The following is a 21,876-nucleotide window of genomic DNA, read 5'->3' on the forward strand; positions in this document are numbered from 1 at the left end:
GGGATGGAGAACTACCCCCGCCCGGGGCCGTGTTTCTCTCAGCGCCGCCGCCATTTTTCTCCGGGGCAGGGGGAGAGTTCGCCCCCCGCCGGCGGGGCAGCCTTCCGGCGCCGCCTCTTATTGGCTGGGAGCGGGGAGGGGGGCGTGGCTCACTCGCCCAGCCACCCTTACTCACCCGGGGGCGGGGTCAGCGTGCCCTGGCGGCGCGGCGATTGGCGGCTAGCCGGGGGGCTGCGCTACGTCACTGCTCAGCACCTCCGCCATAGGGCAGGGTAGGGCGGATGGGCGGGGCATTGCGAGGCGGCTCCCGACGCGCCGCTGAGGGGGGCGCTGAGGCCGCAGTAGCGCTTGGGCGGCGGCGGCGGCGAAATGGGCTCGGCGCTGCGCTTCCCCCTCCTGCTCCTCCTGGCGCTTGCCGGCCCCGCGGGCACCCTCGCCGGCTACATTGAGGTGGGTAAGGGCGGGGGCGGCCGTTGGGGGCTGCGCGCCGCTGCCCGTCTCCTCAGGCGGCTGGGGCAGCGGGGGCGGCCGCGCTCCCTGCGCTCCCTCGGGGGGTCCCTAAGGGTGGAGGGGGCCGGGCATTGTCTGGCGGCGGCCGCGGGTGGAGGGGTGGCCGCGGGGGAGCCGGGCTCCAGCGCGGCCGAGGTGGGACTTTCTCGCCGTCTTCCCGGGGTGTTTCCGTCCCTGGGCGGCGAGCTGGCGGGGTGTGGGGGGGCGCGTTATCACCCGCGGTCAGCCCGCAGCCGGGCTGCGGTGCAGCGGGGGGGTAAGCGGCGGCTGCGGGGTGCCTGCGGCCATGTGGAGGGCCCCGGGGGCTGAGGGGGCTCTGCCCGGCCTCCTGAGGCGGGCGGCGGGGGCGTGTGGCCCCCCCGGTCCGCAGGGCGCTGCAGCCGGGCCGCGGGCCTCTCCCCGTCCCTGGGGGGCTGGGGGCTCCGCTGGCGTGTGCTGCCTTGGGGGTTGGGGGTGTTCTGAGAAGTGACCTCTGCATTCTTGGCACGGTGGCAAGAGCTGTGAGCTACAGATTGGTCTAGAAGCTGAGAAGAGTGTTAGAGGGCGATTTCGTAGAAAAAAGCCTTGAAGGAATCCATTGGGTTGCTATCTGCTTGATAGATCCCGAATAAATCCTCGGGTTTGAACTGTTGCCTTATCTTTTGGAGGGGGAGCTTAAACCGACTGTAAAGAGTATGCATTTAATATAGAAACGGATTGGATGCCACGCAAATATACACACACGGACGTATATATGCATACACACACATATATACATGTATATGCATATAGGTACATATACATGCACATACATACGCATACACGTGTATATATATGACCATATATTGCGTTTGCACCTCCATATGTGAAAGTAATTGGAGGGGGGGGGGATTCTAACTTCATCCCCCCAAACCAAAAAGTTTGTGTGATCTAGCTACCTACACAATGAGGTGGATAGGAAAAAATCTTGTTGATTTAAAAACTTCACGCTATACGCTATCTATAAGAGTGAAACAGCAAAACAAAGAGCGAAGTATATGCTGAGCTTCAAACGCGGCATGTAAATAGAGTTTAATAACCTATGACTGAATGTTGTTTGGAAATGCAAAACAATTGTGTCAGTCTTGTATATGTTCTGGGTTATTTAGGGATGGGTAGAGAACGGGCTACTTGTGAATGGCTTGATTTGATCGTTTACAGTGAAATTTAACAAGCTTGGTTAAGCAGAACATCTACCTCTGTGTGATGCAGAAATCTGAAGCCCTAAGCTGGCGGTAATTGCTAACTGGCAATAAGCACGGTTCTTTAATATCGTTAATATGTGTCGTGTGAAATTAGTCTAGTCAATGACTTTGGCTTATTTGGCTGCTAGTATTCCACCTATGTTGTACCAGTCCTTTCGTTAAATTTCTATAAATCAAGGGAACGTGGCGATAATTGTCTTTGGCAAAACTTGCGCGGTGGTTATCTGGCAGGAAAGATAACTTCAGACTCGGTAGAGCTGCGCTGAGGGTCTTTAGTGAATGCCAAGGTCAGTTACTTGGCATTACCTTGGTGGTAGGGGACTGTCCTGGCTGCTCTGCGGTGGCTGCCGCGTTAAATCTAATCTCTTGCACCTGTTTGGAAACTCCTCCAGCTGTAGGTCACTTCCTCTGTCATATCCGAGACTAATTCGGCCGCTATGCGCATCCCTTCTGGAAGCTGCTGCTGCTTGTGGATGTGTGCTACAAAATACAAAATGCCAGCTTGGAAAACAAATGGGGCTGTAATTTTATTCCGACGCCTGGTGTCCATCTGATGAAGCAGATCCCAGGATTTGCCAGTCACAGGACTGGCAAAGGGTTTGGCACGGAGGGGAGAGCAGCAGTGTCGCACCTCGGCACCCCACGAGGGGCTGGCAGCCCTGGAGAACGGGGGTGTCAACCTCTTGGAAAAGGATTAAAATGAAAAGGATTAAAGATCGTTCTTTTTTTAGAGGCTCGCGATACCTGCAATAGGGTTGGTTTTCCAGGCGTGGGGGTTCACTCGTGCCCTGCAGCATCCTGGTCTTCACTGACACGAATCGGTGCTTGCATGGGGTTATGTCAGTGCACCAGGCTGTCCTCAACGCCTCTTCAATCTGTTCAGCCATTCCTGCAGCAGAATTTGCATCCTCCAAAGACACGACGGCCGCCTTAATCTGCTGACACAAAATGTCAACTGTGACATTTTAATTCTTAGTTTTGCTGCGTCCTCTCCCATTGTCTTGTCTGTGGGGGACTGCAGCTCTGAGTCTTTATTGCTGCCTGATTGTCTCAAGAATAATTATCTTGGTGCAGAGCTTAGGAAACGAAATGGTTACTGTTCTTAGGTTTTATACTGTGATGCTTACCGGGTGCTGTCAGGTAATGTGATGAAAAATAGGCAAGAGATTGATTCCCTCCCCCCAGCAATAAAGATGACGTTTGGAAGCGTACTGGAGTTAAGGAAAATGCGTAGCAATGTCTGCAATTATTAGTTTAGTTGGGTTGGCACGGTCCCATTAGGTGGATTTTCTTTGACTTGATTATCTTAGCTACCTGTCCCTAGAACACCCGGTAATCTTCTTATCAACTACAATTTGTTTTTTCTTTCTTTCCTGCACAGAGGAATGTGAGTGGCAGATTTTATTTTTTTTTTTTTTTTTTAGATTATTGGTATGTGAACCTTTGAATAGGGCGTGTTGGTGGTGACAGTGGGTCTCCCTTTCAGATCATCCTGTGTTGATGGCAGATAACCTTTGACCGTCTCTCTTCCAAATGAATTTGAATAGAAGAGCTTAGGGAAATCGTTGATACCCAGCCGCTAATGTTTTTCTTTCCATGGTACTGTGTGTCCTAGGGTTGCGTCTGAAGTCACTGACTGCTGTGTTTTGCTTATGCCATCCCCGAGAACTTCAAATAGGACGCTGATGCCAACTGGAAAAAGAAAATGGATCTATTCTGATCTGATCTGTATTCCAATGATAAACTACTTCAGCTGTGCCCTTAAGGCCTTTAAAGATGCAAAGTTTCTTTTTTATCACTTGACCTTTTTGTATAATGAAATCTGAGGTGATGCGGACTCAATACTGCTTTTTTTTTTTTTTTAATCGCGTTTGGTTTTAGTGGTCTTTCTCCAAATTTATCTTGAATCCTTATGTCTGTTACCTCTCTGTTTCAAATTACCAGGATTTGGGGTGAGGGGAAAAAAACCCAACAGCACGTTTTACAGCAGAATTATGCGTTATCATGTTGTTATTTTTGTATTGTATGCTTAAATTCTCACTGACAAAAATACCAGTCTTGTGCCATTTCTGCAGACCTTAGGGACTCCTAATTGCCTGCTGCATTGAACAAAGAACTCCACCTAGGGGAAATTTCCACTTCTGTGTTGAAGTCGTGAGTAGAAACGGCTCAGTAAAATTCCAGTCTTCAATGTGTGGCCTTCAGTTTGCTTTCAGTTCCTAAAACTTCACTTCCTAGTGTTAGGAAATGCACGCTTTCACGTGAAAGTGATTATATGCAGGGCCTCCTCTGAGCCTCAACAAAGCTTCTGTGAAGTGGAGATACGTGTAAGGAAATAAAGCAAATCAGATGGACATCTGATATTGCAGAGAGGCTCTGGAATTTCTGCTGCGTTGTAGAATGCCACATGAAGGTAAGCTCTGCTCTTTGGAGAAGGCCTTCAGCTCTCCTTGTTTCGCACGTGAAATATTTATGACCTCTCTTAAATGTTATTGAGGCATTACTATCTCTACCAGGGATTTTTTTGGTGAACGTCTTCGTCGCATTGCCCGAGAGTATTATAATTACATACTGCTACTGCTCTGGCACCTTAGAGTGCAAGGAGGGATTAATGCAGCGTCTGCGTTCTATATACTGGTTAGGCTTCTCTCTAGATGTTGCTTGTAAAAAAAAAAAATTGCCCTTGCTTGTTTCCTATATACATGTCTTTTGGAGGCGTACAGAGTCAATCTTGTAAACAGAAGTCGTTCTGTCTGTAGCATCTGCTTCTACAAATGTGCTTAAACCATAACCTTGTTCTTGGGTTGAAAATAGAGGAGAAATAGACTGTCCCCGGCTATCTCTTTCTTGTTAGAACAACAAACCCTTTACCTCTGTTTCTACACTTTGGCATTTCAGACTCTTCTCATTAACTGCTTAGGTTTTCTAAATCGACGTAATCCTTCAGATGCTTGCTCTCATGCTACTTCTGTGCAGTAAAACTTAGTGTCATTGATTTTTAGTTCATGCAGTCAGCACCTCTGAAACACGTTGTTAATTTAAGATGGTGCTTGCTCTTAATTGGAATGCTTCAGATACTTGCAGTGGCCTAGAAACCGTTCTGGTAAGGCTTCTAATTCGGAACTGTACTTGAACTTGCAAGATTGTCCCTTTTTTTTCTCCGGAAGTGTTGTCTACACCCATAATGGGCATGCTTTGCTTCCTCTACTAGCAGCGAGTTTGGCACAGGTGAATGGCATATCCTATCGCAGGTTTTACCTTACTGCTTACCGTGAATGGAGTCCTTAGGGCACTTTGACTATATTAATTTTCTAATATTTTCATTTTCGTCTTTTTGCTGTAGGTGCAAGTAAGTCCAGAGTTTGTGGGGTGAGGCAGAGGGAGGCGGATTGACAGCCTTGCGCAAAGTCTAAAAGCAACTCTTCCATATACACATACGTATTTATTGTATGCATATTGGTGTAAATTATAAAGCAGTAAGAAGGAAGATGTAAGCAGAGTAAACTGTCAGGTTTCTGGCTGGGATTTTTTTAAGAGGGGTTTCCTCAAATTGCATTGGTGGTACTTTTAATTTATTAATTCCTGCAACTGTAAGCAGGGATATACTGCACATGTAGAACTTGCATGTGGTTAATGCTTTTTTAAAAACCCCCAACTTGTTCCATGCTAGATTTACTACCTTCACCCCCATCTGCCTTCTCAGTTGGAGTTAAAATACATATTTCTGACTGCGCTTTCTCTAAGCTATACTACCTCATGCGAGAGATGGGAAAACGGAAAATCCACACAGAAAAGATGACAGAAGTCAAATTCACCTTCTGGTGTGGCTTTTAAATGGTCAATAAGTCCTGATGCTTGCTCCGCAGTCTGATTGGGTTGATGTTTAAAATGCAAGATTTTGTCTCTGTGTGCATTTATAAAAGTTTTAAGTTCCAGCTTGAGGTGAATGATCAAAACACTAATGTTCTGCCAATGGTGTTGAACTAATCTTCCTAGCAGCAAAATGTGGCCTGGTTGGCTCTATGTAATCAAGTGTCCGGCTGATCAGAAACACACGCGGTTAAGCTGCTTACCAGCACTTTATTTTGAAGTATTACAGTGGATGTTTTGTGTCTAACCAGTGGGGAAACAAATGCATTTGTTATTTTTTTAAAAATCAACTCTCTCTCTCTATATATATATATATATATTGAATTTGGTTATAAGGCTTTGTTATCATATTTCCTGCTGTCAGCTGTGATCATGTTCTTGTACGAATTTACACGTTGCAGGCCTTCATTTTGGTTTATGTCTTTTGCAGCATGCCAATCACTTGTAACTAGTGCTTGGAGTCCAACATTGCACTCTCCTTGGCACCCAATGTTTTATTTCACTTTCCCTTTTCATTGGTGACAGTGGAAAGTCCAGTCACGTGTTGGTTCTCTGTGTTTCGTCAGGGAGAGGACTGATGGGCGAGGAGGCATGGTCCAGAAAGTCTTGTTTTCAGTTACAGGCAGACCTGGTTCCTGAACGTGTACATTTCTGCATCTGTTTTGGAGATCAAGACTTATTTCTGGCTGAACTGGCACGATAGCCTGTGAGGACGATTGCTGCTGCTGCTGTTTTGGGCTACCACGATGTTGGTGTGCTGACTGCCAGGATGATGGCTTCGCTTGAGGTTGTTGGGTTTGGGGTTTGTGTGTTTTGGTTTGTTTTTTTTTTTTCCCCTGTGGATTTTTTTTGTTTTAAAGATGACTGTGTTAGGCCTTGCCGTAACATCTTTTAGCAGTGGTTTTAGGGGAAGTCTTAGCTCTCAAGCTTGCTGAGCAGTGTCTGGCTATAGAGTTTAATTTAGTCATCTTTGATGGTGCCTTTTGGGGGATTCCTCTTCTTAATCTTGGAAAGTTTCATTGGTTACTTCAACTGCCAGGTTTTGCTGCACAGGTGAGCAGTACGGCAGGTTGTTGCGGCTAAACAAGCCCTTCAGCTGATGAAGTGGGGTCTGACATTATTCTGTGCAGTGCGTGAGATTCAGAGAAGTTTACAGAGGAGACAAAATCAATAATTGTTTGGCTGGGATGGCTTTTCTGAGCTTTGAGACTAACCAAAAATCACTATGAAATGACGACTTTGAGTTCAAGTTTTACAAGTCTCCATGTATGGAGGGCTTAAAAATTGCTGGCACAACTTGGATGCAACCTGAAAAAAAACCCCACCCAAAACCACAGAAGGTGGGAGCTGACTCTTCTTTCCTGGTTGTCTCGGTAAAGCTCCGTGTGTCTTTGCTCCGGGGTGAGGCATCGAGTCATCGGTAGCGTTACGGTTCACCTCGGCTATCGACAGTGTTGCTAATATGTGGCATCGTGCAGAGGTGCGGTGTGGATGATAAACATGCTTCAGCACTCAGGTTCCAGGCTTTGGCTTAGTGACAGGGATGCATTTAAGTAATTTCATACAGTAAGCTTCTCTTTAACAAAATTACAGCAGTCAAAAGTGTATTTTGATTCAGGTCAAGGACGGAGAGAGGGAGACAAGCGCGCACAAGCACACAGATGTCTGGGGCTGTGGTTCCTCCTTGCTGGAACAGTAGGTGGATATTTAGTAAAGTTTCCATTTAAGAGTGGCTAATTATCATCATCTTGGTGACGACTTCATGTTTAAATAAAAGTCATGTTTAACCTTGAAAGTTCCCTTACTCATTTAGGTCTTTTCCTCCAACAAACATTTGCTGCCTGGGTCATCTTTTCAAATGCCTGACGTGTTCTGCTCGCTATTTTGGTTTTTTTTTTAATGCTTGCATTAGAGTTTTATTATTCTGTTAACTCTCTACTACAGCAGCAGCTTGCATTTTCTCACGCAGATGCTGTGCTTGGGTTCTTTAATCTGCCACCTCAAAGCACTAAAATAGTCAGTGAGGAGACCTCAAAAATCATCTTCTGATGATGTTGTTGCAAAGATGAAACAGGTTTGGAAAACTACTTGGTGTTTTCCAGGAGCTGCCCTATGCAAACGTCATTACTGAGATGCTTAAATCAAAAGTCAAACATTTGCATTTTTAATCTTTGAGCCTTTTCCTTTAAAGGCTCTTATGTTATTTTTAGCTCCAGCTCCCTGCTGAAAGCTTTGTCCCTTTTCTTCTGGATTTTGGGTTGATGAATCCCACTAGTTATGATGTCATTGCGTAGTGTGAAGTGACAGCAACAAAAGGAAAAATCTTGCCTATGCCATCTGTTGCAATAAACATTATGCACTCATGTTAGGTTTCAAGCGGATTTGGATTGCATATTCACAACAGAAGCTGGTCTCTGCTTAGATGTATGGTAACCTCCAGCATAAAGCTTTTAATCACCAAATTCTCTGTATGGTTTTGGACTTGGCATGACGCGTTGCCAGGTCTTGAGTTTAGTAGTAGGGGGTTTTTTATCGGTGTTTAATCTTTTCCCATTCATATTGGGACCAGTAACTTGCCAAAAGTGGTCCTAGAGGAATCTGCGTGAATTAGTATAATTCACTAATACCAAACGCTGGTTGACTACTTATGCTGGTAGCCTTACAGTAATTGTGGCCTGAAATAGAGAGGGGCAGATTTGCTTTAATCTGCTAAGTATTCCTCTCAAAAGATTAAATGCAAAATGTTGATTCAAACCTGTGGTTTGAGTTCCCAGTGAGTATATCTGCATTTGAACGTGAGTCTTTCTCTGCATAATTTATCAAAGCTCTTGCTGAAGAAATTGAATTTGATGTCTGTTTTGTTTTATGCAGCAAGATCACATACACGTTTAGAAACCCTGAAGAATGAAACGGTGTCGGGATCCAAGCTAAGCACGTTAGCCTGTGTTAGCGGTCTTGGTCGAAGATTAGACCTGAAGTGCAGGGTATGGCAGTGCTCATGCATGTACTTAAACGTTGCTGCCTGTCGGGAAGAAAGGGAGACTGAGAAATGGTTGAGGGTGCATGTTATCGTTGAAACCCGTTACTACTCCTGAGTGGAGCAGGATGCTTGCAGCTCCCATTTGGACTGCTGCAATAAGATTAAGTGCCTCTAAGTAGTTTTTGTTGCAGGGTTTCAAGTAACTACTTAATTTCCAGTGTCTTTAAGTAGAGCCTTGTAGCCTCAGCACTGGAAATGTTGAGCAGCGGAGAATGGTTTGGTTTTGGTTTTGTTTTTTTCTTCTTTTCTTGGTAGCCAGCCAAAGAAGTTGGGATTTTTGTGTTTGTGACGTATTAGTGTATTAGAGCTCAGCCTTCAGACACGAATGTACGCGGTGCTGCGGGCTTACCTGGGCAAGAGCCAGACCCCAGAAAAGGCTGAGTGAATTCTTGACGAGGGTCAAGGAATGCATTTACGGTATTCCTGAGGATGTGTGAAGCTTGGGCCTGGGGCAGAGCATCGTGCCACAGCCAAGAGAGAGGAGACTCGCTGGAGGCTTTAAAAACAGGAAGGGGAGGAAAAAAAGAAAAGTGCTCCTGCCCTTGTCACTCCTGATAAATGCTGTCTTGTTCAAATTGCATCAGTACTTGCTCTGCAACAAAGCTAGTCAGTATGTGGATATTCTGTTTAGGGCAACAGCCGCTTTCTCGGAAGCAATTTACCAATAACAAAGGCAGGAGATGAATGGCCTGCCAGAGTGCAGGCTTGCTGCAATGTAATATTTTGCACTGCTGTATCCCTGCAGCTGGCTTTATGGCCTGAATCACGGCTTGTGATTTGCTTGGGTCCCTCACCTTCTGGCTACATGCTTATGCTTTTGTTTTTATTGGTCCTTTCACTGCATGCATGTACAAGATACATTTGAGTTTGTAAGAACTTACCACAAGAGCTGAAATCATTCCATACGTTTGAATCCATAGCATTGTGTTTTAGATGCATTAATGCTTCGTTTCAACTGCTTGCATCTCGCTTCAGAGTGTCTTTGTTTCTCAGGCTGAGCTGCAAAGAAATAAACATCAACCAGCTGATCACCTCAAAGTCCTTTTGTCCACCAGGTCCTTCACTCAGCAGTGTGGCCTCAAGGAAGACTAGCGAGTAGAGCTGGATTCCTAATGTAGCAGGGCTGTTAAGATGGCAGGAAATCTTCTTTCAAATTTGCTTAAATGTAAAACCCACAATACAGACAAAAGGCATTTTGAAGTTGAGGCTGAAATTCCTAGGTTTGGATGGATTCGTTGTGCTCAGTTGTTTTGAGCAAGCTTCTGCAACTTGCTTCACATGGGAATTAGCGTGATGAGAAGAATACTTTTCAAAGTATAACCGTATGGGAGCTTTTCCACAGGGCATCTATAGCATGTTAATTCCCTCTTTCATTGCAGGGCACTGACTAGAATGCATCATTGTAGTCCTTTTGTAATAGATGCTGATGTATTTCAAGAGCATTACTGTTCTGAAATGCCAGTGTCATACTCGAGGCGTGTGTATGCAGACAGCTAAACTGGTCGCTCCAAAAAAGAGTGCTGTGAAGACACCCACGAAACTTTGGGCTGTGAGATTCCTCTATACCGTAGAAGAGAAGCCAGGAGCGCTGCTTTCTAAGACTCTAAATGGCCTTTTGCTTCAGGCAAAAGGAAAGATGAGTTGACTTCATTTGCCTTGCTGCCCTTGGTTTCAGTTTGGCTTTTTATATTTCCTGTCACTGTCTTTACAGTTTTAACAGTTTAACAAAAATTTTAATGTTTTCGCAAGAAGTTAAATCATTAGTCCCCATTGTGTAAGTGGCTGATAGCTTTACTCACGCTATTCTGGTGTTTTATTTAATAGCCTGTGATGATTAGATTTATTTTCATCATATAACTGAGGCAGAAGAAACATTTAGCCACAGCTGGCAGCAAAGTTAACTACGATGGGCTTAACGTGCACGGCGGTTTGTAGTGAAACTTTCAGCTGCTGTTCCCCTGGTGTTGACTTGGAGATGCATTGCCATGTACATAGTTATTAATATATATTTTTTTTAAGAGGATGCTGCTGACCTGCCTGTAAGCTGCTTCTTGTGCTGTAACAGGGGGCTGGTAGACTCTTACTGTTTATAGCAGCTAGCTTTAAATACTCCAGATCAAGTAAAGCTGAGATTTCTGTTTTGTAATATTTGCCTTGGAATGACTTCTGTGCTTTGGAATATCTCTTCAAATACATCTCTGAGCAGCATCCATCTAACAGTATGTATCTACATCACGGCTAGGATGACGTTCTTCAGTGATGAAGAGGATTAAAATAGCCATTAAGCTGCAAAATACACCACATGTCATGTAAAGTACAAAATAAAGATACAGACAGGCTGAACATGCTGGAGTGGTACAGTCTGTTGGAATGCATCAGGATGTGAACATCTTTAATTCAAGCCAAGTTTCAAATGCTCATATTGCAGAAAGATGAAACTGGGGCTTAGTTTGCATGTGGAAACACTTGGCCTATTGTTGTCTGCAGACAGACTTTCTTGCTTTCATTTTTTCTCCTGGATATGAATGGATAGTTGGTCCCCTCTGCAACACCTTGGCTCAGGAGTGAAACCTAAAATCGTGTACATAGCAGTATTTGTGAGGATGCTTCCTGTAGTGGTGAGAATTAACTCTGGGAACAAATAGCAGCCCCAAAGCAGAAGGCTGTTCTTATTATTCCTGCCTCTCTAGGCTTACAGTCACATCCCTTGTATTGATAGGTATAACTATGAAAATACAGGCAACCTCTAATGGAATTGTGCACGTGGATAGCTAGTTCATTTGTCTTTGCTGTCCAGGATTTAGAATTGCCCCACAGCCTTGACACACATGAATTCATTTTCTACTGGTTACCTAACCTGTTTTCCTCCTCAAACTGGTATTACAATCAGATACAAAAATTCTCAATGCAATATTCACAGTCTTCTGAATGTTCCTCGCCTCATAACACGAATTCATTTAGTACTGGTATCGCTGCTGTCTAGGCTAGCTGGGGATTCTGCAGGGAGAGGCAGCCTCAAAGATAATTAAGACATAGTCTGTTAAGGAGCTCATTTGGGTTTTCAAGGGTTTTTGTGGGGTGTTGGTTTTTGGTGGTTATTTTTTGTTGTTTGTTTGTGTTTTTAAAAAATTACGTCCAAAATAAGGATGTGAGACTGTGGAATGTTTCTGACTCTCTCATGCTGTTGTATTGCCGAGCTATAATTTCGGTATAGCTTTTTTGGGTGCCAATGGCCCGTTAAAAAAGCCTCCTTAGTGGGCCATGTCTCAAGTCAACTAGTGGAAAAACAAAACCACCACTCCCCGGGGTTAGAATTTGATGCAATATTTTCATCTTTTGACTTTGTGAAAGCTCTATTGAAACTACTCAGCCTATGGCTAGGAAAATGGTGAGTGGCCTATTGCATCAATACACGAATCAATCTACTCCCTCAGTCGCCACCCTAGTGATGGGATTTGCATGTTAAGTCAGCATGTCCATTCCTGTGCCCGTGTCTGCTGGTAGGGTCAAGGAAAGTAAAACCTGTTTGTGAGAGCTGGCCAGTGGTTTTGTTCTCACTCAAGGGTCTATCACATGGGACAAGAGCATCTGAGCAGGCAAAAAAGCCTCTTCGAGAAAAAGTAAATAATTCTCTTCTACTGACTGATAGCCTTTTCCAAGCAGGAAAATAAAGAATTGTTTGGAATCCTGGTGTTGAAAATAACACGTCTTGGAAGTTTTTCTTTACTCTTCCTCCAGCTGGAGAATACCAAGTCTTTACGGAAAAAAAAAGAAGGAAAAAAATACTAATTTGCTGCTAAGATGGGCAGCCTGTACAAAGGGTTGAAAAAAATAATAAATAAAATAGTAGTACCTTTTGGAGACCTCAGAGAGGAGTTTCCGTTGGGGCGATGGAAGTTCTCTGCCTCTTTAAGGCATAACTAGATTGTCTAAAGCTGTTCTGCCTGCTCTCTTTCAAAGAGCTATTTCCCTCGCTGTTGCAGAACAGGTAGTTTTTGCTTCCACGTTTATAATAAAGCTTTCAGCTTGTGATGGTTTTGTGCTTCGAAACCCTCACTGAAGTGTCACATTTCTTAAAACTCATCAGAGAACTGACCATCAGGTGTGTGCAGCTGCAGTATATAACTTCTACCAGCCTAATGTTCAATTGTAGTTCAGCGAAGTAGACAGAAAAGAAAAAAACCCACTACTTTCTATACCTTACCTTGAAAATGTCCAGAAAATGCTTAAGGAAACCTCAAGGAAATGGCTATCGACGTACACAGAGTTCATTCTTCCCACTGAAACCCAGAAGAAATTGCTAACAAGTTGAAATCTCATTTTATCAAAGACGAAAATCGGTTCTCCCATTTTGCTTATTTCCATGCGATGCTACGCTGTCTGACACAGCTCAATAGACTGAAGCGCTATAAAACTCGGCATGTGAAAATTGGGTGTGTTTGTATAACATCCAAAGGCAATTAAATGTTATGCAGTGTTATGTTGTGCAAATGTTGTGTTAGCCCTGAAATATTTGAGGTTCTAGGCTTGCTTCTGTTAAACTAGTTTTACTTTCTGGATCGGCAAAATCAGTAAAGGGGATCTCAACCTAGCCAGCTTTAGTCTGTGCTATAAATTACCACTTAATTTTCTAATAGCATTAAGCAGTTATCCTAAGTAGAGATCTGTTGCTTCCCTTGAAAGAACTGTTTAATACATCCATTAGAGTTTCAGTATGCTAGCTTAGCTACGATATGATGCTGTGACTATTAAACCCCAGCTGATAAATTAATGCTTCAGAAGTAAAATGCGACTAAATGAGTCAGGATTGCTTTTTAAGAGCAAAAAAATTGCGATCTATTAAGCCGTTACTGAGGTCCTTCGCTTTCTGTGACCCTGCTGCTGACAAAACTTTAGGGCTACTTCAAAATGCTTTTTGTCATGTGGCTTCACACATGTGTCAGACTGCTAAATCTAGGTTTAATAAATAAATAAAGCTCTGAGGGATACGTAGAGGTCCACCTTCTATCTTCTGCTTTGGAAGAAGGAAGTATGTTGTGAGGTTTGAGCCTGAATTCTGCTAGGTACCAGGATCCCTCTGCGAGATGTTTGGCTGCTGGGTGACAAGCTTAAAAATAAACCAATAAAGCTTTTGCCATTCGACTCTTGGAAGTGAGAAGTGTTGCTCCCAGACATCTTCGCGCACTTCAGCCTCTTTGCTGCTTAAGTAAGCTTGTGCTTGTCGTTCTTCATCGTGCTCCCGCTTGCTAGTGTGCTTGCTCGCTTGCCTCTGGGTTGCCAGCGTTAGTGGAAGGAAACTGGCAGCCTTTCACTGGTTTTATTAGTCTTTACTGGGATCAAAAATAGCTGCAGGCAAGAGAATGAAAAAAACATTTTTTTGGTGAGAATTTGAGATGGTTTTGCGAAGTGAATTCTTTTGCATTTGTTTTTTTAGCTATAAATGCTAGGAACTTTTCCTATGTGCACCTAGCTGAAAACCAAACTTTCTTGGGGTGATGGTCACACTGAAGTTTTCTATTTAAGAAAAAAACCGCCACCATTTACTGAATAAACTTAGCATATCAGAATGGGAATCTTTAAAGAGCAAATACAAAGATTTATTTTTTGTTTTAAAGCACTGGGTTTTGTGCCCCTAGACATTAAAGGTTCTTAAAAGATTTTGGTTTGCATGCGACCATGTCAGGCGCTGTCTGAAAGATGGTCCATAACAAGCCACGAGCAGTTCTCAGAATAAATAACAGGAGGTGGTGTGTGGGAAGGTGTGGGGGATGTTTTTGGTTGAAAATCCCAATTTGCATTATTTCCTAAGTGTGTTAAAGAGCCAGAGCTAAGTTACCCATTCTCAGTAATACGTACTAACTGCAGGCTATTTTAATAGACCTGTAATCTACAGAAGTTACTTGTGCTTTTGACAGAACTTTACAAGTTCTAAGTGTAAACATATCCTCGGTGTGGACACTGAAAACAGCAAGGCCATGCCGTAATTTTTTTGGCAAGTTGTTAATTTTGGTTTGGGCCAGCATACGCTTGGCAAAGCTCAGGGAGCAGCAGCAAAGATGAAAGCAGCCGTGTATTTTAGTTGTGGGTTTCCTGTTTTCCAAAAGATGGTCATTAGCATGGTTTGGAAAGTGAAGACTTAAAACCCCCATGGTTTCCTCTTCCAGATTTGCAGTTTCATCTGGACTGTTTGGAGGGCCCAATTACTGATTAATTCGGGTTTAGTTTTGTTTTTTTCCAGAAGATTGTGAATTTGGGGGTGGAAAGCCATCAGTGTGACCTATTGAGCTTCAGCGTGGTTAGAGCAATACCTGGTGAATTATTCCTGTGCGCTGCAGGGAGGTTCCTGTATTAGCCTAATTGCAGGACTTTAAGATACCAAATGAGTATTTTCTCATGTTCCAAACCAGTTGCAATCTGTGTAAATAGCCAATCTGTGATACTGAACAACATCTCTAAAAGGAGGGGTACCTGAGCTCACGAATGGTTGAAACCAAACCCAAACTGCATTGCAAACTGCATTCCTGCTTGTTATCTTCCCTTTATCTTGCTTTTTTTTTTTTCCCCCGCAGGTATTTTCTTTGCCCCTTCAAATTCTTGGTGCTCTGTTAAAAGATGCCCTTCAGTTTCCTGCTTGCTTTTTGGATGGTTGTGTGTTGGGTGAAAACAGTCTGTGCAGCTTTTTTATCTCAAGTTGCTCGAGTGGTTAGACACATGGTTAGACTGAGTAACCGCAGGTTCCTACAGTGGTCTCTCCACTGCAGGCTTTTTTGTGAAGCTCCCAGTGACCCTCACAAGATCTCTAAAACAAATATTCACACTGTTTTGAGGCAGGTTCTGGGGGTTGGTTTTGGTTCGTTCCCCCCTGGAATGCTAAATTACTTGGAATCGGTAGCAAGGGTTTGTTTTTTGCCTGCCTGATGCTGATAAATTATCCTCTCGGGCTCCTTTCTGCTGGTTTTGTCCGTGAGGAAGGCTAGCGGACAAATCGTGTGTGTGTGTGTGAGTTGTGATGAGTTTTAGTCCAGAAGTTATTTTTGCTTCGAACAAATTGTTTTGGAGTGATGAAAGATTTTGTAAATGTAACTTTCCTGTGTATCATGGAATCTCTGTATCCTGGTAACCACACAGTGGTTATAGGCACTAACTCTCATGTAGCCTAACGTGCCTTAAGATGGAAAGGACTTGCTATCGAGCCATGTGGAGAAGTTACTTATAAAATAGCGTGTCTCAGCAGTCCTTCTGTCTGAGTGCTGGTGTCGTGTCCTGGACGGTGGTAGTTCCTATTAACAGTCAGCTCAGTGATGCAAGTAGATCTGAAAGGAGAGTCAAAGTGAAACGCTGTTAAATCATAGCTGCTTTTCTTACGTTTTGTTTTGGATCTCCCTTCCAGTTGTCCAGGAAGGCAAAATTGCCCCTTGGCAATTTTCTTCAGTTGATTCTTAGCACATGTGAAAACATTAACTTGTGCTGAAGTGTTCAGTTGCTGGCTAACTAACGAGACATCTTGACTCTCCGTGGTTCAGATGCCCAAATAATTCAGGTGGGACAACAGTAATTAGTCTTGCTGTGCAAGACAGAATGATGACACAGATTGGAGCGCCGAGGAGTTGAGTATTAAACCGGGCTGAGCCCACTGACGGGTGACCTTAGGCAAGTCACTTGACTTTGTGCCTTAGTTTAGCCCAGTAATAAATAGGTCTAGCTCCACGTGCTGTAATATGTCTTAGAATCGCTCCATAAAAAAGGTACTTTAAATAGCACCGTTGCAGTGTTTTGCTGAAAAGGGGAAGTGGCTGTAAGTGCAGACGTCTGATTCTTTGCATGAAAATCGTTCCTGATGTTCCTCCGATGAGCGGAAGGTGCCCTGACTGATTAAGCATCTTGGGACCTACCTGCGCACTGTGGAAGGATTATTAATGGCATACTAGTACTGCCTGCCGCTTTTCCTGCCCTTATTTTTTTAGGGTGGCTTTTGTGGTGCACTGTTCCCGTCCTAGCCGTGACACACAAGCTTTAGTTTTGAAAGCTGGAGGCCTATCCATTAATCTTTCTTAAAGGACACTGTTCTGGGTACAGTAACGTTTATTCAGGGAAGGCTCCAACTGAGTTGTTCTGAACTTTGTCTCTCCCCAGGGTAGAAAAGAGGATGCCAAAGGCAACCGTGTTACACAAACAACTGCAGGAAGCCACGAGGATGCTGAATCGTGGCTTTACCGAATTTGGTTGCTGCTCCCTGAGCGTAGCTATGCACCAGTACTGCCTGCAGTGCTGCTTTCTCTATCTGACCGTGGCTGTTCCCGAGTGCAAATGTCTGACAGGCAGATTATCTGCCCAGTGACTCATGTAGGCTTGGTTTATGGAGCATGGTGAACTAGGGGAGGAGGGGGAAATAATCTGTTACCTCATTAGTACAAATTCCAAGGGCAGAAAGGCTGCTTGGAAAGGTACTTGGAAATCTCCCCTTCTCTCCGTAGAAAGGCAGAGGAGCGTGCCAAAACAGTAAGGAATGCTTCAGGCTTCAGCAGCGTTTTGGTCTTTGGAACGCTACGGTTGCTGTCGGCACGTATGAAAGTATGTAGATTATTGTCACCGAACTTCCGACCGTGCAAGGCTGCGTGTTAGGCATCAACAGCAGCGATCTAGATATAAACTGCACCCGAGCTAGCGCTGCAGCTCCTGCGGTGGTTTCCAATTTTCTGCTGGTGCAGAATCCTCTACCACAAAAGTCAATAAAGGACGAGCAGATGAGAACTCCGCCCCTTCCAGCAAGTTAAAGTAAGCCAAAGACTACTTTACTGAGATTTCTGCCATTTAAATTCAAAAGCAAACACAGGCTGGTATTATCAGCTCACACCAGATCTGCCTGCAGACAATAATTCTTCCTGTCTTGGACCCCTGCCCATGTGCATTATTGTAATTATCAGCAATTTAAAAAAAAATAAAGCAATAAAGCTAGGATGAGCTGCTAGTCTGTAGATTTACTGCCTGCTGTGTCAGGCATTCATTAGACTTCCTGGGTTCAAGCCACCTATCTGCTGAATAAAAGCAGGAAGAGAAGCTAAGGAAAACAAAGCGTGAAACAATTTGAAGCACAAATTGAAAGCTCTGCTCCTGTTTACAAGTTATAAATCCCAAACCAGGGGAATTTTAAGTGTTCTGTTCTGAGTTCTTGTGCGTAAAGTCAGTCTGCCAACTTCTCCTGCTTTTTAATTGAAGTTTAGCATTCCTGAATATTGGGTTGCCATAAACCATTAATTCCCTTTCAGGTGAGATTCACGGTAACGAACATTAGATTTCAGGGCCGTGCGGCACGTCGAGACCTGGGACGGCTCAGCTTTATGATGCCAACCCAACTGTTAACCCTTCCAAAAGCTTCAGCTTCACGCCTCCTGTCAGACGTAGAGTCGGTGCCTGCAACATCTCTGATTTTTATTTCTATTTTGCCAAGGGCTGGCCTCTCCTGATGGAAAGAGAAATGCCCACTAGCGATTTTTTCAGCCAAGGAAAGGGTGAAAAGTTAGAATACTCGCACATTTAAAAGCCACCAGCCTTCAAGGGTTATGCTCACAAGAAGGCTGATAAGGGAACAAGGCTCATTTTTCTATCAAAGGAACTGTTAGAATTCCTCAGTGGACTCGGAAGAGTTCCGTTTGTATCCTCCGTATCTATGGATATTACACAGACATAGGCAGAGTCACAGTGTCGGCCTCCTCATAGAGTAGGAAATGTTCTGGGTTGGTTTTTTTAAAGGCAGAAAAGCTTTTTTTTTTCTTTAATTAAGTAAAGGTGGGGGGCATAATTTGTCTGGGTAGGGACTGTGCTGAACAGCATGTTCTGAAGTCCCTCAGGTGGCGGTTCATGTGCATTCTGATTTAATAAGCAGTATTACTTTCAGAGGCTTTGCTTAATTAAAAACAAACAGCACAAGCGATCTTTCAGAGTACTGCCTGGCATTTTTTGGTCACTGTAGCAGCAAATAGTTGCAGAATACCTGTAACTCTTCTGAGTGGGAAATCTGATCCGACCTGCAGACAATCCTGCAAAAGGCTCTGCATTTTCTCTTGGGGCAGGGAATGCCCTCAGCAGCTATTAATCTGTGTTCTCTGGCCAAGTCAACGCAATTCACGACTGGAGCTGCTTTTTTTTTTTTTTTTTTTTTTTTTTTTTTTCCTCCTAGCAGCTTATAAATTCTAGAGGCTGGAGTTTCAGTTTTAAACCAACTTAATCTTCCGTGCCTTTATCTGGCCAGGGCTGCTCATGTATTGCTGCAGCAGAAGCCTGATGGAAAGCACGGGCAGCATGAGTTTTCCTAGCAGGCTCTCCGTACTTCTCAAGCCTTGCAGTCCTTCCACCCTGTAGCCAGATTTTCTATAATGCATATTCCTAGATTTTCTTTAGAAACCATATGCTGTGAGAGCAGCTCTTCTGCATAAATGAAAAGGCAATCTTAAGATCTCCTGCTAAGCTCCCGTCCACACCGATTTTGCTGGAATAAAGACTCGTATGCTGGCTAATCTGATCAGATGGGTGAGGTCACTGTAATGTTTGACCTCACAGAAAATTCAGAATGTAGTTAAATGTGACATTTTGTAGATACCTTTGTGCTATTACGGAAAGCTCTGAGGAACTCGTTCCTGTGCACCGTAATGATCAACTTGTCTTTACAAAAGAAAGAAACTCCAATCCCCCTTCAGTCCTGAAGTCCCCAGCCGCATGCCAGAAGGCTTTCCCGAATAACATTCGGTAGCTGTATAGGCAACATGCTAAATAAGGTATGTTGTGATGAGGTTTAACAGATCCTGGAAATCAGAGGCAAGGAACAAGGGGGCGGTTTTCATGTTTACATCTTTCTGAATCAGAGCTGCAATGTATCGCTATGCGTTCTGGGGGTAGATGTAAAATATTCCTTATTTTACCTAAACTGATAGGAATTTCTGGATATTGTTCCCAGCTGCAGTAGAAACTGAAGTTGAAGTAGAGGCACACCAGAGAGCAGAAGCGGTTTAAACTCAAAAAAACCCTCCTGAAAGAACGTCACTGCGCCATGCAAAGCCCGTCATCTCTCTAGCCTGGCATCCCTCCTTTGCGATGGGTAGATACTGGTAAGAAGGAAAGACATGACCCTTGTTACCACGTAGAGCCCAGGCCTCTGGATGGATAAAGCAAGCTCACCCATCAAACCCACTGTCACAAGCTGAGGAGTCTGGTAGTAAATGGAAAACAGGATACTTGGGCAGAGACATGACCATCAGTGATAGTGATTTAGAGGTTTGAATTCCAATGTTTTGGGACCGTAAATCAGGCACTGCATGACAGGGTGAGGAATTTAAGTGGCATGACCTGGCCAGAGATTTTTGTGTTTATGGAATCATGGTTTCTGTGGTCTTGGAAAGCAAACTGGATTACAGAATTACACCAAAAGGCAGAATGGGATTTATCGTGAAACATCTTGTAAATGCAAGTGCCAGTGAGGAAAGTAATGGTTTCTGACGGTCTTTCCCCAGATAACGTTTGTCTAGCTCTCATGTTATGGGTATCTATTAATAGGATAACTACTAAAATAGTGTTTCCCAAGGACATACAGAACTGGATGAACTCTCTTCCATTTTGTGCATGTTGCACCTCTCGAGCTGTCACTCTGCTTGTTTAAGGGATTGAATAGTTGCTCTCCAGCACAAAAAGAGGCGACTGCTTCCATTTATGGCTGGGAAATTCACAAAGAAGAATGCGCTGTCAGTTTGTTCATCCCTCTGCAGTGTGGTATGGATGAATTCTCTGAAGTACTGAAGAGCTTAGCTAAGGACATGGCCTTATCCCAAGCTTTGTGCTGGTTTATGTGTTCCCCAAACCTCCTTTTGCAAAATGATGCTTGAATGTAGACTAGCTAACCTGAGGCATCGTCAGCCCAAGCGATCTGCTTTTATTTTTGACACATCGAAGGCCATTGTGGGGAGCAACAGAAAATGACTTTGTCCCCCAAAAAAATCTTGGAGGTGACTTTCTTCACTACTTCGGTAGCAGCATTAATGGTGTGGCCTCCACTGGTACTAATGAATTTCGCTGTGCTGTATTCTTTCAGAACAGGTAGAATGAGATTAAAATGCAAAATTAAATAACTGCTGTGATAGGTGGCTGGAGTGGATCGCCAGTGGTGACAAATGGAAGTCCCTTCCTCAAAAATCTTATCTTGCAGGTCACAGGGTTAAAGATTCAAAATATATCAAAGTTCATTAACTTACTCAACAAAGCAATTAAAGAAAAGATTTATTCCATTTGATTAAAACTGATGAAATCAAGCAAGTAATTAGTCTTGTTTGTTCAGCTGTGAATTGGGGCTTAGCATGTTCTGGTAGCTACAGCAACAGCACTCGACTGATATGTAAACTATGTGAGCAATCCAGGGAGGAGGAATGATACCTTTGCCACAGTGCAGAGGTGTCAGGCCAGAGAGAGATGGCAAAACCCCCCACCGGCTCACATCGGTATGTAAACAGGGGGTGGGCATGATTTCAGGAGGTTGGTATGTGTTTGAACAGGAGTTTTGCTCATGCAAGAGCTGTTATGAATGGCGTGCTTATGGCGGTTTCTGCCTCTCCAGCTGGAGCCTGCACCTCTCCTGCTTATGCAGTTACCTTATTTTGCTGCATACTTGTTAGGTTTGCTTTGAAGTACAAAGATCTCATGCATAGGCAGTGCTAATGATCTCCAAACCGTTCATAACACGTACAATTTATTCTCTTTTGATGCACTGTGTTCTTCTTAGGAGGGTTAATGCTTTCTGCATACTTGATATTGCCTTTTTTTTTTCTTTTCAGAATTCAGCTTGACTCTTGGATGTAGTTGCAGTGTTGTCATAAAATAGAATTGTGTTGTGGATTGTTTCCTTGAACATGTCAAGTCTTGTGCTCTCTGGAAAGTGGTTGTTGGTACCAAAGGGGTGTGTGTTTGGAGAGAGATAAAAAGGCCCTCTGACAAAGTTTGTATGTGTGTGTTATGAAGGATCGTTCTGTGTTGGCTGCCCAGGGAAGCGGTTAACTCGCCATCCCTGAAGGGATTTAAAAGATGCATTGATGTGGGACTTCGGGACGTGGTTTAGCGGTAGGCTTGGCAGGGCTGGGTGAACAGTTGAACTTGATGGTCTAAAGGTCTTTTCCGCCCTAAACGATGCTACAATTCTATGATACGGCAGGGAGGGAAGCCATGCAAGAGCATAGGTGTTGCTGCCTGATATCA

At 44.0% G+C, this 21,876-nt stretch overlaps 1 protein-coding gene across 7 annotated transcripts in view; it reads left to right on the forward strand.

Annotated features, from left to right (window-relative positions):
- The first annotated feature begins 291 nt into the window (after positions 1-291).
- Positions 292-21,876, forward strand: part of APLP2 (amyloid beta precursor like protein 2) — a 47,666-nt gene continuing 26,081 nt past the window's right edge. For all 7 annotated transcript variants that reach the window (XM_055728502.1, XM_055728503.1, XM_055728504.1 and 4 more), the window contains exon 1: positions 292-450. In XM_055728502.1, coding sequence (XP_055584477.1) covers positions 370-450 — 81 coding nt within the window. In that variant the 5' untranslated portion in view covers positions 292-369. The remainder of the gene's footprint in view (positions 451-21,876) is intronic.

Source organism: Falco cherrug, chromosome 17, assembly GCF_023634085.1.
Source record: "Falco cherrug isolate bFalChe1 chromosome 17, bFalChe1.pri, whole genome shotgun sequence".
Classification (NCBI taxonomy): Eukaryota; Metazoa; Chordata; class Aves; order Falconiformes; family Falconidae; genus Falco; species Falco cherrug.